Here is a 15,044-nt window from a genome sequence, read left to right on the forward strand (position 1 = left end):
TTAGAGGTGCCCACGATTTAGGAACCACCGGTTCCGGTTTTGGAAATTGTTGAATCGGAACCGAACTGCGAGGGTGTTTCGCGGTTATGGTTTCGGTTCGGATAAATTCTCACGATTTCGGTTCAGAACTGTAACCGACGGTTACGGTTTTAACTACCGGTTCGATAAACCTTGAGCAGGTCTATATAGGATCTTTCATATTAAAGAATAAAGCTATATCACTATCGGGTAGTGATAAAATGCAAACTTATATATTTTACAAACTCAAAACTTCTCAATACAGCTTCAACACAGTTTCAATACACAATGAAAAATTTTAAGATTTTAATGTCAACACAGTATCAACACAACATCAACCATTGGCTACCGTTGAAATTCTGTTGACATTTTCCTGTTGATGTTTTTTTGTGATCTGTTAACATTTTTCAATTGTCCAGATCATAGTTTTGAGTTCGTACAATATTTAGAGTTTTCATTTGATCTCATCCCTCTGTCACTGTCACTATCTCTAAATGATATCTCAAATAAACTTAGATCCAAAATTAGATGGAATATGAAAATGCAACCAACGTGGTGGGGACCGTTACATTATATTATAGTGAAACCATGTGTACAGACAACGATTAAGTTGACAACTTAAGTAGTCTCTCTACTATATATATGAATAACATGTGCAATAACTTCACATCAAGAGAGTAGAGAAATTGTAAAATATGGAGCTCAACATCCAATCAATACTCATAATTCTACTCCCCTTTCTTCTTTTTCTCTACATGTTTCTCAAATCTCAAACAATCTCAAAATCAGCAAAGATTTACTCACACTTCCCCGGCCCCAAACCCCTCCCTTTGATCGGAAACCTCCACCTCATGCTCCGCGCCTCCTCCGGCCCCCACCGCCTCTTCCGTTCCCTCGCCGCCAAACACGGCCCCTTAATGCATCTCCAGCTCGGCGAGCTCCACTTCCTCATCGTCTCCTCCATCGAATTCGCAAAGGAAGTGATGAAAACCCACGACGCCAACTTCTCCAACCGGCCTCCGATGCTTGCGACGGAGGAGCTGGCCTACAACTCCACCGACCTCATCTTCTCCCCCTACGGCGACCACTGGCGCCACCTGCGGAAGATCTGCACCGTCGAGCTCCTCACCGCCCGGCGCGTGCGGTCCTTCCGCAGCATACGGGAAGAGGAGGTCACCAACATGTGCAATTGGATCGCCTCTCGCGAGGGATCATCGATTGATCTCTCGGAGAGGCTCTACTTGTCGGCCTACGACGTTATCGTGAGGGTGGCCGCCGCCAAGGCCGATGCCGAAGATCGTGAAACGATGATTTCTCTATCCATGGAAACCACAAAGCTGGCTTCGGGATTCATGCTGGCCGATCTCTATCCTTCCATCAAATTACTGCCGCTGGTCACCGGAGCCCGGTTTAAGATCCGAAGGATTCATCGAAAATTAGATGAGATGCTCGATGGCATGATCCAGCAGCAGAGAGCGGCCGCGCATCGCGGCAATGAGGCTAAGGTTGAAGGTTTCTTAGATATTCTCCTCAGATTTGAAAGAGATGGGACTTTAACTACAGACCATGTCAAAGCAGTGCTACAGGTATGTGCTTTTATTTTTTTATTTTTTTTAAAAAGGATCAATAATGATTTCACGTTCTTATTAACTGAGCTGGCTTCATCGTCACATCTTATACTTTCTCTTGGTGGCTTAGCATAGATATGTTTATTTTTTTCGTTTTTAAGAACTAGACTTCATAATGATCTAATTTAAATCCTTAGTTAGTAAACGGAGTACTCCATCCGTCCGTGAAATATTGTTCAGTTTTCCCAATTCGGTCGGTTTGTAAAACGTTGTCCATTTTGCTTTTTTTTTTTTATATAAATTTTTGGTAAATGGACCTCACTTTCTACTAACTCAATACACTCATATTCTATTATAAAACTAATATATAAATGTGGGGCCTACGTTCAACTGACTTTTTTCACTTAATTTTTTTCATATTTCTTAAAACTTGCACCGAGTCAAACATGGACAATATTTTGCTTTGCAGACGGAGGGAGTATAATTTAGGGTTTAGGATATGATTTGACAACACAACATCCTCTTCGTTCCAGGATATATTACTTGGAGGAACAGACACGTCAGCCTCTACCATAGAATGGGCAATGTCAGAGCTAATGAGAAACCCTAGCAAACTCAACAAAGCTCAACAAGAAATCAGAAATGTTTTTCACAAGGTGGGATCATACGTAGATGAAGACAAGTTCGATGAGCTAAAATACCTCAGATTAATTATCAAAGAGACTCTGAGATTGCACCCACCGGTACCACTAGTCGCCAAACTGAACTCCGAGAGATGTGAAATCAATGGGTACGAAATCCCAGCAAAAACTAGAGTTTTAGTGAATGCATGGGCACTGGGAAGAGACCCCGAGCATTGGAACGATCCAGAGAAGTTTATACCTGAGAGATTCGAAGAAAGCTCTGTTGGTTACAACGGGAGCAATCTCGAATACATACCCTTTGGTGCAGGAAGGAGAATATGTGCCGGCATATTGTTGGCGCAGGCCGATATTGAGCTTCCGCTTGCAATGCTTCTCTATCATTTTGATTGGAAAATGCCAAATGGGAAGAAAGCAGAAGAATTGGCTATGACAGAGAGCTTCGGCGCCACTCTTCATAAGAAACACCCTTTGCGTTTGATTCCCATCGTTAAGCGACCTTTGCGTGGAGGTGCTTGACTAATACTATTAGACATTATTGTCATTGTCACATGTAAGAAAAAAATAAAATAGACGTGGACAGTTGTGTTGATACTCTATTAATGATGTTCATCACTTTCACTGTCTCCAATTGAGATCTCAAGTAAAAGTCAACTAAGATGTACTATTATGAAGGAACTATTTAGATGCCAATTATTGTGAAAATGGCGACTAATTGTTCAACGTTAACTTTTTACCTTTTCTATTAAGAAGAGGTAAAGATACATTTTCAAAATGAAAGAAGGTACATTACCTCTCACATACCTTTCCATTGGATTATAGAATTTTATAGAAAAGAAATAAATATAGTAGTTATTTCTTTTATCTCTTTATTGACCCTCGAAGATACTCTTGGATAAAAAAGTTGAAAAATGAAACTAACCTAATTGTCAAGAAAATTAACAACCAACACGGTCACAAAATAAACTAATGTGGTGGGACACTCGCTCATATAGGAAATATTAAATTAAGAGTACGTTATATTGCTAAATTTTTAAGTTGTTAATTCTGCAGCTAACACATCAATGCAATGTATTAAAAATGTCAATATAAAAAGTTAAAACTTCTTAATTTAGTACATAATTGACCATAGTTGATTCAATCGTTTCAATATTATAATATGTGAAATGGTTCCATCTTGTTAGTTTTTTTTTTCCTCTATTTTGTTGACTATGTCACTTTTTTTTATATCAATTTAAGTGACACAGGTTTGAACATTAACGATAATTCAACGCAATTATTGGAGTATAATATAATTAGGGACACGCTATCATGGCAAGAAAATACTATAAAATGGTGTGGCAGTGGCAGATACTACCACACTTGCTATATTATTAATTGTGGAAATTTGTTAATAGGTAAATTGCGAAAAATATGTAATACTCGGTCAAATTATGGTTAATCCTATAAATTTGTAATAAGTTATTAATAAGTTCAGATTTAGGAAAAATAATATCTAACTTGGTACACGTCGTTTTGTATCTCTACAAAATGATAGAAAAGCGAGTCTCATATTCCACTATTTTTTCTAACCCACTATTTTTTACATTTTTTAAGCCCTTGTCAATAATAAGTGTGACTATTATTATGTGACGGAGAGAGTATATATTTTTTTGGGTAACTGGACCCTATTATTCACCAACCCTTTACAGTCACATTCTATTATAAAACTAATACTCCATCCGTCGATGGCGGAACTACATACAACCTACTATAAAACTAATACTCCATCCGTTAATGGCGGAACTACATACAACCTACAAGGGGCTTAAGCCCCTAATGAATTGAATATTTTAATGGTTTTCTATGAACTATTTTAAAGATTTATCTAAATTTTATCCAAATTATTATATAAAAGCCCCTATTAATAATTTAAATTACTCAAAAATAAACTTTTACAGAAAATTTTAAAAATATTGCCCCTACTAATATTATTTTCCGTGTCCGCCACTGCCCTCCGTCCAAAAAAAATAGAGTACAATTACCATTTTTGGCCGTCTAAAAAAAATAGAGCACAATAATTTATAGAAAGATTCTCTCTTACTTTTTCTTCTTCCCTCTTACCTCACATTCCACTAACATTACTTCTCTCTTACTTTACCAATTATACATTAAAACCCGTGCCATACACACTTTGCTCTATATTTTGTGGACGGAGGGAATATATAAATGTAGGACCCTCATTCCATTAACTTTTTCAACTCACTTTTCTTCACATTTCTTAAAACCTGTGTCAAGTCAAACCTTGACAATATTTCATGGACGGAGGGAGTAATAAAGAAAATTAACTTAATTTCTAGGAATATTTAAAAAATTAGATGGAAAGTGAAAATGCAACTAACGTGGTGGGGACAGTTGCACATATTATAGTGAACCCATATGATTAGACAACGATTAAGTTAGACAACTTGCAACTTAAGTAGTCTCTATAAATATATGAATAACATGTGCAATAGCTTCACATCAGGAGACAAGAGAAATTGTAAAATATGGAGTTTGTTATCTCATCAACACTCATAGCTCTAATTCCCTTTCTCCTCTTCCTCTACATGTTCCTCAAATCTCAAACAATCTCAAAATCAGCAAAGATTTACTCACACTTCCCCGGCCCCACACCCTTCCCTCTCATCGGAAACCTCCACCTCATGCTCCGCGACTCCTCCGGGCCCCACAGCCTCTTCCGTTCCCTCGCCGCCAAACACGGCCCCTTAATGCACCTCCAGCTCGGCGAGCTCCACTTCCTCATCGTCTCGTCCGCCGAATTCGCAAAGGAAGTGATGAAAACTCACGATGCCAACTTCACGAACCGCCCCGTGATGCTTGCCACGGAGGAGCTGGCCTACAGCTCCTCCGGCGTCGCCTTCTCCCCCTACGGCGCCTACTGGCGCCACCTGCGGAAGATCTGCACCGTCGAGCTCCTCAGCGCCCGGCGCGTGCGGTCCTTCCGCAGGATAAGGGAGGAGGAGGTCACCAAAATGTGCACTTGGATCGCCTCTCGCGAGGGATCAGCGATTGATCTCTCGGAGAGGCTTCACATGACGTCGTACGACGTCATCGTGAGGGCGGCCGTCAAGGCGAAGAGCGAAGAGCGGAAGGTGATGGTTTCTATTTTCATGGAATCGGTGAAGTTAGCGACGGGATTCATGATGGCGGATCTCTATCCGTCCGTCAAATCGCTGCCGACGGAGCGCGGTTCAAGATCCGACGGCTGCGCCGCGAATTGGATGCGGTGCTCGATGGCATGATCGACCAGCAGAGAGCGGCTGCGGATGATGCTGAGTTGGAAGGATTCTTGGATATTCTCCTCAAATATGAAAAAGATGGGACTTTGACTACAGACAATGTCAAGGCAGTGTTACTGGTATATTCTCCCCATATTTTTAAATTTTTAGTTAATGATGCAAAAATTTAAAATGAATTGACTTTATAATTTGACACCATCCTTGATAGGGATCTAGCATCTACTCCTATACAATAATCTTCTTACTATTAAGTTGTTAGGATTTCAATTTAGTTTTCATAGTTGTTAAAGATTAATTAATTTTTCATATTCCATCCAGTCCCTTATAATTTGTCATCATTTGACCAGGTTTTAAGAAATGTAATAGAAAGTGAGTTGAAAAAGTAAATGACATGTGTGTCCGACTTATATATATTAGTTATATAATAAAATGCGAATAAGAATGAGTTAGTGGAATGCGAGATCCACTACCAAAAATGGTAAAATTAAAGGTGACAAATTTTTAGGGGCGGACGAAAATGGAAGTAGGTAACAAATTTTCAGGTACGGAGGGAGCAGTTGTTAGTATTTGTTTTATTTTCTTAGTATATTATGTGAATAATCTTTTTCCACGTCTTTTCTCTTGCTCTTTTCAAATAATCTCTTATATGCATTCATTTATAATTAATTTTTTTTTATTTCAGGATATATTACTTGGAGGAACGGATACGTCAGCATCTACCATAGATTGGGCAATATCGGAGCTGATAAGAAACCCTAGCAAACTCAACAAAGCCCAACTAGAAGTCAGAAACATTTTTGATAAAGAGGGATCATATATAGATGAAGACAAGTTGAGTGAGCTAAAATACCTCAAACTAATTATCAAAGAGACTCTGAGATTGCACCCACCAGTCCCACTTTTAGTCCCTAGATTGAACACCCAAAGATGTGAAATCAATGGGTACGAAATCCCAACAAAAACCAAAGTGATAGTGAATGCATGGGCACTGGCAAGAGACCCCGAGTATTGGAATGATCCAGAGGAGTTTATACCCGAGAGATTCGAAGAAAGCTCCATTGATTTCAACGGGAGCAATCTCGAATACATACCCTTTGGTGCGGGAAGGAGGATGTGTCCCGGGATGCTGTTGGGGCAGGCAAATATGGAACTTCCTCTTCCTATGCTTCTCTATCATTTTGATTGGGAAATGCCAAATGGGAAGAAAGCGGAAGAATTGGATATGACAGAGGGCCTCGGCTCCACTCTTCATAGGAAACACCATTTGCGTTTGATTCCCATTGTTAAGCGACTTTTGTGTGCACGTGTTTGATTGATTCAAAAGCGTTTAGATGGTTAAACTCATAGAAATCTCAAATGTGTAAAAATTTGTAATGCAAGAATAATTTACGAAAAATAAATATTTTTGTGATAGTATTAGTATGTCTTACTCCCTCCGTCCCAGATAATTCGTCCCAGTTTTCCATTTCGGGCTGTCCCACATAATTTGTCCCATTTCACTTTTACCATTTTTGGTAGTGGACTTCATATTCTACTAACTCATTCCTACTCACATTTTATTATAAAACTAATATATAAAGGTAGGACCCACATTCCACTAACTTTTTCAACTCACTTTTCATTACAATTCTTAAAACTCGTGCCCGGTCAAAGTGACCCGAATTATCTAGGACGGAGGGAGTATTTCCCAAAAATATGTAATGTAAGCATAATTTATTACTCCCTCAGTCCCGCTTTAGGAGTCTCGGTTGAGTCGGACACATGTTTTAAGAAAAAAGTGTTTGAGTGTGTAATAAACAAATATTGTAGTGGATGTTGGGACCCACTTTTAATTGATTGTCCAATACAGTGTGCAGTGGATGTTGGGACTCACTTTTAACACTTTTTTATTAGTTGTAGTGGATGTTGGGACCCACTTTTAATACTTGTAGGCATTTTTTATTAATTTATCTCAACCGGGACTCCTAAAGCAGGACGCCCAAAATTGATCAACCGGGACTTCTAAAGCGGGACGGAGGGAGTATTAAAGTAAATGCTCCATTTTATATATGCTTCTAGTTAAACCTTTGCGTTGGGCGGCTTGACTAATTAATACTGGCATTATTTATTCCAAGTTAGTAGGTTTTCAATCGATCTAGTGGTCGTCGCTCCCTATATTCACCATGGATTCTGCATATATCACTATCACGGTTACATATAAGAATAAAATAAAATAAAATAAAATAAAATAAAAATATATATGCTGACAATTGTATAGATCATCAACTGAAAGTCAAACTAATTATACTGCATAAGACATGGATCCAAAATATTATTGAAAACTTCGAAAAAAAAAATCAATTGTGCAGTAATACTAACAACTAACACGAAAAGTCATTTAGATTATTTCAACAGTCGACAAACGGAGGAAATTCTATGCTACTTATTTTAAACGATAATACAAGTGGAAACATATGTATACATACGTAGTATTAATTTTTTAACGAATTAAAAAATATTGATTAAATCAATTAGTAGATTACATTACATAATCTATTTAATTAAGTAAAAACAAACCTATTACTATAGTATCTGCATATTTTATTAAAAGAAGAAAAATTATGAGGCTCATTACTTAATTGAGTTTGTCAATTTATAAAACCCATTAAAAAGGGCCATTTTAAAATTTTAAACAATTTTTCTCTTAAGTGTATAAATACTCGACTCAACTAACCGGACTAAAGACTCGATAAAAGGTCGCATGGACTCATAGCAAGTCCTTGTAGCTGGCTTGGAGGTTGATCATTTGCAATGGTGGAACTAATAAGAAAAAGCTCCTTGGTACCAAATATATTTTTTTTTCTTTTTCCTGTTTTAAAATATTTTTGAATTATCAAAAAATTAAGTTCAATAGTGTCAATTTAATATTTAGAGAAATTAAAATAAATAATGGAGTCCTATCAATATTTTATCTCTGCTGCTACTAAATAAGCCCATCTCCAAGTGGGCTCTGGCTTGATGGGCTTGTTTCACAATGGATCTCACAACCGAGAAAAAGTTGGTCGAATTCGACAAAAAAGGGACTAATTATCAATATATTGTCCTTCTATTATTTATGAATAATATGATAGGTTTGTGTTAAAATAACACCACCTCTTAAAATGATAACGTGACAATACTTATACAACAATATTATAAACGATATATAGCAATATTACAAACACTACACAGCAATCTATAGATTGCTGTATAGTGTGTCGGATATTGCTGGTTAAGAAATATTGCTGGTTAAAGACCAGCATATTACTGGCCGTGTTTTTCAGAATTTTTTTTCTTTTTTTTTGCCACGTGGCAGCTTATTATTCGTCCACGTGTACAAATGATTGGATAGAAATAGTGATATGGTATTATTTTAAGGGGTGGTGGTACCCTAACATGCCACTAATATGATATAGTTTAAAATTTATAGATATATGTATGGAAGTATGGAACTAATGAAAAACCCTACAAATTTATGGTTTAATGTTATGAATTCATTATAAGGAAACTTGTCTTATTTCGGCTAAATACAATTATAAATTTGAAATATAATGAACTCTCTCTTTTGGTATGTTAATGAAATTTTATTTAATCTCTAATATTACTTATATTAAAATATTCGGCAACTCATAGTGGTGACATGAAAGAACAAAAACCTAATCTTGATTAATGAAAATGTTTGGGAGCCCACGTCTAGAAGTGGTGGCCCACATAATAGTAGCCTAGGGAAAGGAACCATCAATATGTTCGTTTCCAATGAGAATCTTTGGGATTGACGCCCACTCATGCATAGAAAATACTCCCTCCGTCCACGATTAAGAGTCCCATTTCTAAATGGCGCGGGTTTTAAGAAATGTTAAGAAAAGTGAGTGGAAGAAAGTTAGTGGAATAAGGGTCCCACTTGTATATATTAGTTTTAAATGATATGTGAGTGGAATGAGTTAGTGGAATGTGGGGTCTCTTTACCATTTATGGTAATTATGAACTGTGACTCTTATTCGTGGACGGACTAAAATGAAAAAACGAGACTCTTATTCGTGGACGGAGGGAGTACTTGCTATAATAACAACATGCAAAAGTATTCAAACAAATTTAACTATATTTCTCTTTTTCATTAGAATTGAAACATTTTTCTATTTGATTTGTTCCATTAAAAATAAAACATTTTTAAAAATAGAAACAATATTCTCTCTACTTTTTCTTCTCTCTTACTTTATTCTTTCTTCATTAACTCACAAAACAACAATATATAAAATCCTATGTCGAAAAGCAAATATTGCATATTTAATAGGACGGAGGAATATATAGTTCATTCGTCCACTACATAAGAAGAGTTTCTTTTAGGCTTGGTATTTAAAAAAATTAAATTTATTAAATTAAGTAGAAAATAAAGTATGATATTGAAAAAATAGTCTATCAAGGAAGCCTAATTTGTTGTATGAATTGATTTATCTTTTTGATGATATCATATAAAAATATTAATGATATATTTAAAATAAATACTCTATCCGTTCGGTACAAGTGAGGAGTTTTTATTTTTACACAAATTTAGACAGTGGTGTTTAGTGTTTTAAACACCACAAGAGATAAGACGACAAAGTAAAAATAGAGAAGCGAGTTAATTATTGCTAAAAATAAAATGTTTCACTTCGATTGAAACATCCGAAAAGGAATACGTTTCGCTTATATTGAAATAGAGGAATAATCTATCACGTTTCTTTTGCTTGGCTAATATGTCAATATATACTAATTCAACCCAAAGAGAAAAACTCCTCAACTAAAATCATGGAATTCAACACCTCATCAACACTCATACCTCTACTCTCCTTCCTCCTCTTCCTCTTCCTCTTCACCTTTCTCAAATGTCTACTCACCTCAAAATCCACAGCCACTTCCTCCCTCTACTCCCACCTCCCCGGCCCCAAACCCCTCCCCATCATCGGCCACCTCCACCTCATGCTCCGCGCCACCGCCCCCCACCACCTCTTCCGCCGCCTCGCCGCCGAGCACGGCCCCCTCATGCACCTCCAGCTCGGCGAGCTCCACTTCCTCATCGTCTCCTCCGTCGACGCCGCGAGACAAATTGTCAAAACCCACGACGCCACCTTCGCGAACCGGCCCCCGGGCCTGGTGCCGGAGACGCTCCTCTACAGCCTCTCCGACATCGTCTTCTCCCCCTGCGGCCCGCACTGGCGCCGGCTCAGGAGGATCTGCATGGAGGGCCTCCTGAGCGCCCGGCCAGTGCGGTCGTTCCGCGGGATCAGGGAAGAGGAGAATTTGAATCTTTGCAGAGAAATCGCTTCCTGCGAAGGATTGTTGGTTAATCTTTCGGAAAAGATTTACCTTGCCACGTACGATGTGGTGGCCAGGGCGGCGGTGAAGGCGAAGACGGAGGAGCGGGAGATGATGATCGCAGTGGTGGTGGAGTCGCTGAGGCTGGGGTCGGGATTCATGCTGGCTGATCTGTTTCCTTCGGTGAAATTTCTGCCGCTAATTACTGGTGCTTGGTTTAAGATCAGGCGGATGCGGAGGAGACTGGACAGAGTGCTCGATGGCATCATCGAGCAGCACAGAGCGGCAGCGAGCGACGGCGACGGTGGTGATGGTGATGGTGGTGCGAGGTTTGTGGATGTTCTTCTCAAGTTTGAAAAGGATGGGACTCTAACTACTGACCTCGTCAAAGCTTTGCTTGTGGTATGTCTTTTTTATTTATTACTCCCCCCGTTCCATAGCAATGGATGCATTTTTTTTCGGTACGGAGATTAAGGAAGATTGTGTTAGGTGAGTTAAGTAAAGAAAGAATAAAGTGGAAAATGAAAAAGGTAGAGAGATGAAGAGAGAAAAAAGTAAGAGAGAGTAAAATAAGTGTGGAAAAATGTGTTGACTTTTATTAAAAAGGGAAATGACTCTATTACTATGGAACGTATCAAAATAACAAAATGACTCTATTACTATAGAATGGAGGGAGTACTAAAATGCCCTTCAAAATCGTGGAATAATGATTTTGCATTTATTTTCCTATATTTGATGGACTTAGAGTAGCCTGTCTCTTTATGACTCTTTTCGTTCTACAAAAATATGTGGATGTGCATGTGTGTTAGTCGAGTAGTAGAGTGATTATTTTTGACGCAGGAAGTTTTGAGTTCCAGTTAATCGCGATGTGACATTTAAAAGTTTTGTTTATTTAACTATGAAAACGTGAAAATATTGATGAGTATGATTTTTATGATATTTGGTGTTTTTTGTATTGTGTAAAGACATGGTCCATATTAGTGTTACTACCTCCGTTCTCTAAAATTCGATACACTTTGACCCGACACGGGTTTTAAGAAATGTAATGGAAAGTGAGTTAAAAAAGTTGGTGGAATGTGGGTCCTACTCTTAAAGTATTAGTTTTATAATAAAATGTGAGTAGGAATGAGTTAGTGGAATATGGGGTCCACTTCCTAAAATGGTAAAAGTGAAGTGTATCAAATTTTCAGGGACGGACCGAAATGGTAATATGTATTAAATTTTGGGGGACGGAGGTATTATTTGTGAAGGGGCGGATCAAAATGAAAAATAGAACACATAATGGAACTGATGTATGATCTGACTGCACCTTTTCCATTTCAGGACATGTTTGTTGCTGGAACTGACACATCAGCCACCACAGTGGAATGGGCAATGTCAGAAATGATAAGAAACCCTAGCAAACTCAACAAGGCTCAAGAAGAAGTAAGGATGGTTTTTGAAGAGCAGGGATACGTAGACGAAGATAAGTTCGATAAGCTAAAATATCTCAAATTAATCATCAAAGAGACTCTAAGATTGCACCCTCCGTTGCCACTCCTAGTTCCAAGAATGAGTGCCCAAAGATGTGAAATAAATGGATACGAAATCCCAGCCGGAACAAGAGTGGTAGTGCAAGGATGGGTACTTGGAAGGGACCCCGAGTACTGGAACGATGTAGAGAAGTTTATACCTGAGAGATTTGAGGAAAGCTTGCATGATTTCCATGCGAGCAATCTCGAATACATGCCCTTTGGTGCGGGAAGGAGAATCTGTCCCGGCATGTTGTTCGGTTTGGCAAATGTGGAGATTCCACTTGCTATGCTTCTCTATCATTTTGATTGGAAAATGCCATCTGGGATGAAGCATGATGAATTGGATATGACGGAGGCCTTTGGCGCGACTGTTAATAGGAAACACCCTTTGCGCTTGATCCCTATTGTTAAGAGACCTTTACGTGCACGTGTTTGACTTATCCAGGGAGCGTTTACTTTTAGTGTAGAGTGCGTTAAGTTAATATTGTATGTATTGTGTTATAGATTCCAATGCAAGTAAATACTCTCTCTATCCCAATAAATATGAAAATTTGGTTTTTGACATGAAATTTTAGAGAATGTTATTTTGTGAGTTAATGAAGAGATAATAAAGCAAGAGAAGGAAAAATAGATAGTGATGTTTCTAAACTTATATATCTATCTTAAGTCGGGCCACATATTCAGGCTCAGTTCTGGGCTTTGTAAAAAACTGATACGTGTAGAAGCCCACTTTTTGAACAATAGATTTGGAATGTAAGTTTATTTTTGGTTTGAGCCCAATGAGTTTATGGAGCGAGCGATCTATGTAAATAATTTCAAAAAACTAAAAATTAATTTTCAATGTCATAAACAATCGTGACTATTTAAAAGCTAGCTAATACTCCCTCCGTCCCATTAAATATGTAACATTTATTTTTCGGCACAAGATGTATAGATGGTATTGTTTCTATCTTTAGAAACATTTCATTTTTAATGTGACAAACTAAAAGGGAAAACTTTCATTTCTAATAGGACAGAGAGAGTATTATTTAATTTTCTTGAAATTCAACTCCTTTTTCCCATTTTCAAAGAAAACACCACAGCTGAATTCAGCAAGATTCTTGAGCTACTAATTCTTAGTTGGCCAAAGGTAGCATCTTTTCTCTTTTCTTTTTCCTTTTCCGGTTCTTAATTGGGAGTACTCGTAATTCAAAAAAATTCTTTTTTATTGATTCAAATTAGTCAGAAATATTTAGGGGAGTTTTAATTTATTTTTTCATTGATGTCTGGCTTTCTTGAAATGCCCTAATTTTGTGACAAATTGCAGTTACTGTTAAATTGTGATTGAAATTCGTCAGAAGAGAATCTTTGGTTTAGAAGAAGTCTCAATAATTTCTCATGTTTCTAAAGATTAACTTAATTAGTTGCCTTAATCTTCCAATGATTAACTTAAAAATCAACAAAAAAATGTAACCAAAAAGGGAAACTCCACTATTTATTGCCTTTTCCACATTATTGCCGACAGAGATATGTTCACGCCGTTGAAAGGGATAAACAACTTTTCCTCAACAAAAATTATAGATTATATACATTTGATTTACCTTCAAAACAGATGGTTTTCTCGGCTAAGAATTTTACTATTGATAGGTTAAATTTTTCATGTTTGATGGTTATTTACGAATGGATTTCTCGGCTAATAGATTTACCAAAAAATCCATTTCCTTTTTGTTGAAAGGCTAAAATTCAATTTCTAAAAGGTCTTATATGTGGATTTTGATATTTTCGGTGTGGTTGATGCTAAAAGGAAATTGTGAGTGCAGAATAAAGAGCAAATCACACTTGTGCCTATTAGAAAATGGATGCCAGCTGCAAAGATTATGTATATTTCATGGATAATTGCAATGTAGGGCCATTCTTGAATTGAAATGTCTATATCCTTACAATTGCAATATATTCAAGAGATGCTTTCCTATACAACAATATCACATTGGTCTTCTTTCTTTCATGTTTGCATTTTATCTCATTTTCATTCACACTGCTCAAATATTCTGTTTCTGAGCTTTCATGGCGACTTATGCAGCTCTTCTATCCCCTATTAATTATCCACTTTTGTCATTTCACTAACTCATTTCACTCACATTTTATTATAAAACTAATATATAAAAATGAGACTCATATTCCAATAACTTTTGCAACTCACTTTTCTTTACACTTCTTAAAACTCGTGTCAGAATCAAATTGGACAATTATTGGGGGACGGGAGAGTATTTAATACGGAAGGGCATCAGATTTACCTTCCAAATAGGAGTCCATTTCACATGGATTTATTGGCTAATAATTTTACTACTATTTGTGAGAACAAAAAACTCAATATTCTATTTTTGAAGGGCTAAAATTCAATTTCAAAAAAGACATTGAAGTGTCATTTGATATTTCAAATACTCCTATGTGATTGTTATTAAAAATCACAAAAGCAAGTTGCTTTATGTTTATTTGTTCTTTAGCAAAAGGGAAATATTGTGGGTGGAGAGCTGTCACTTGTGTCGTTTAGACAATGGAAAGCAGCTGTAAAGAATCATGCATAATTGCCATGTAGGGTCATTCTTAAATTAAAAAGTTATTAGTAGTATTTTAAGACATCTTCAAAACAATTCTATCATATTAGTCTTCTTCATCCCTGCAATTTAATCTTATTTTCATTCACAACATTCTCAATTCAGTCTCTTAGAATTT

The 15,044-nt window shown here is 37.1% G+C and overlaps 2 protein-coding genes and 1 pseudogene across 2 annotated transcripts; all 3 read left to right on the top strand.

The window, feature by feature from the left end:
* Positions 1–707: 707 nt before the first annotated feature.
* LOC125204963 (cytochrome P450 71D10-like) lies at positions 708–3,026 on the top strand. Its single transcript, XM_048103734.1, has 2 exons — positions 708–1,604; positions 2,120–3,026. The coding sequence occupies exons 1-2, from the start codon at positions 714–716 to the stop codon at positions 2,744–2,746; spliced, it is 1,518 nt and encodes a 505-aa protein (XP_047959691.1). The 5' UTR covers positions 708–713; the 3' UTR covers positions 2,747–3,026.
* Positions 3,027–4,755: 1,729 nt separating this feature from the next.
* Positions 4,756–6,852, top strand: LOC125208356 (annotated as a pseudogene).
* A 3,459-nt stretch (positions 6,853–10,311) lies between these two features.
* On the top strand, positions 10,312–12,894 carry LOC125205664 (salviol synthase-like). Its single transcript, XM_048104726.1, has 2 exons — positions 10,312–11,220; positions 12,142–12,894. The coding sequence occupies exons 1-2, from the start codon at positions 10,312–10,314 to the stop codon at positions 12,766–12,768; spliced, it is 1,536 nt and encodes a 511-aa protein (XP_047960683.1). The 3' UTR covers positions 12,769–12,894.
* The last annotated feature ends 2,150 nt before the right edge of the window (positions 12,895–15,044 follow it).

Source organism: Salvia hispanica, chromosome 2 (genome assembly GCF_023119035.1).
Source record: "Salvia hispanica cultivar TCC Black 2014 chromosome 2, UniMelb_Shisp_WGS_1.0, whole genome shotgun sequence".
Taxonomy (NCBI): Eukaryota; Viridiplantae; Streptophyta; class Magnoliopsida; order Lamiales; family Lamiaceae; genus Salvia; species Salvia hispanica.

Bases quoted from the DNA above. Each gene is read 5' to 3' on its own strand.
- LOC125205664 (XM_048104726.1), top strand. From the start codon at position 10,312: ATGGAATTCAACACCTCATCAACACTCATACCTCTACTCTCCTTCCTC. The intron at 11,221-12,141 runs GTATGTCTTTTT...TTTCCATTTCAG, and splicing joins TCGTCAAAGCTTTGCTTGTG to GACATGTTTGTTGCTGGAAC.
- LOC125204963 (XM_048103734.1), top strand. From the start codon at position 714: ATGGAGCTCAACATCCAATCAATACTCATAATTCTACTCCCCTTTCTT. The intron at 1,605-2,119 runs GTATGTGCTTTT...TCTTCGTTCCAG, and splicing joins ATGTCAAAGCAGTGCTACAG to GATATATTACTTGGAGGAAC.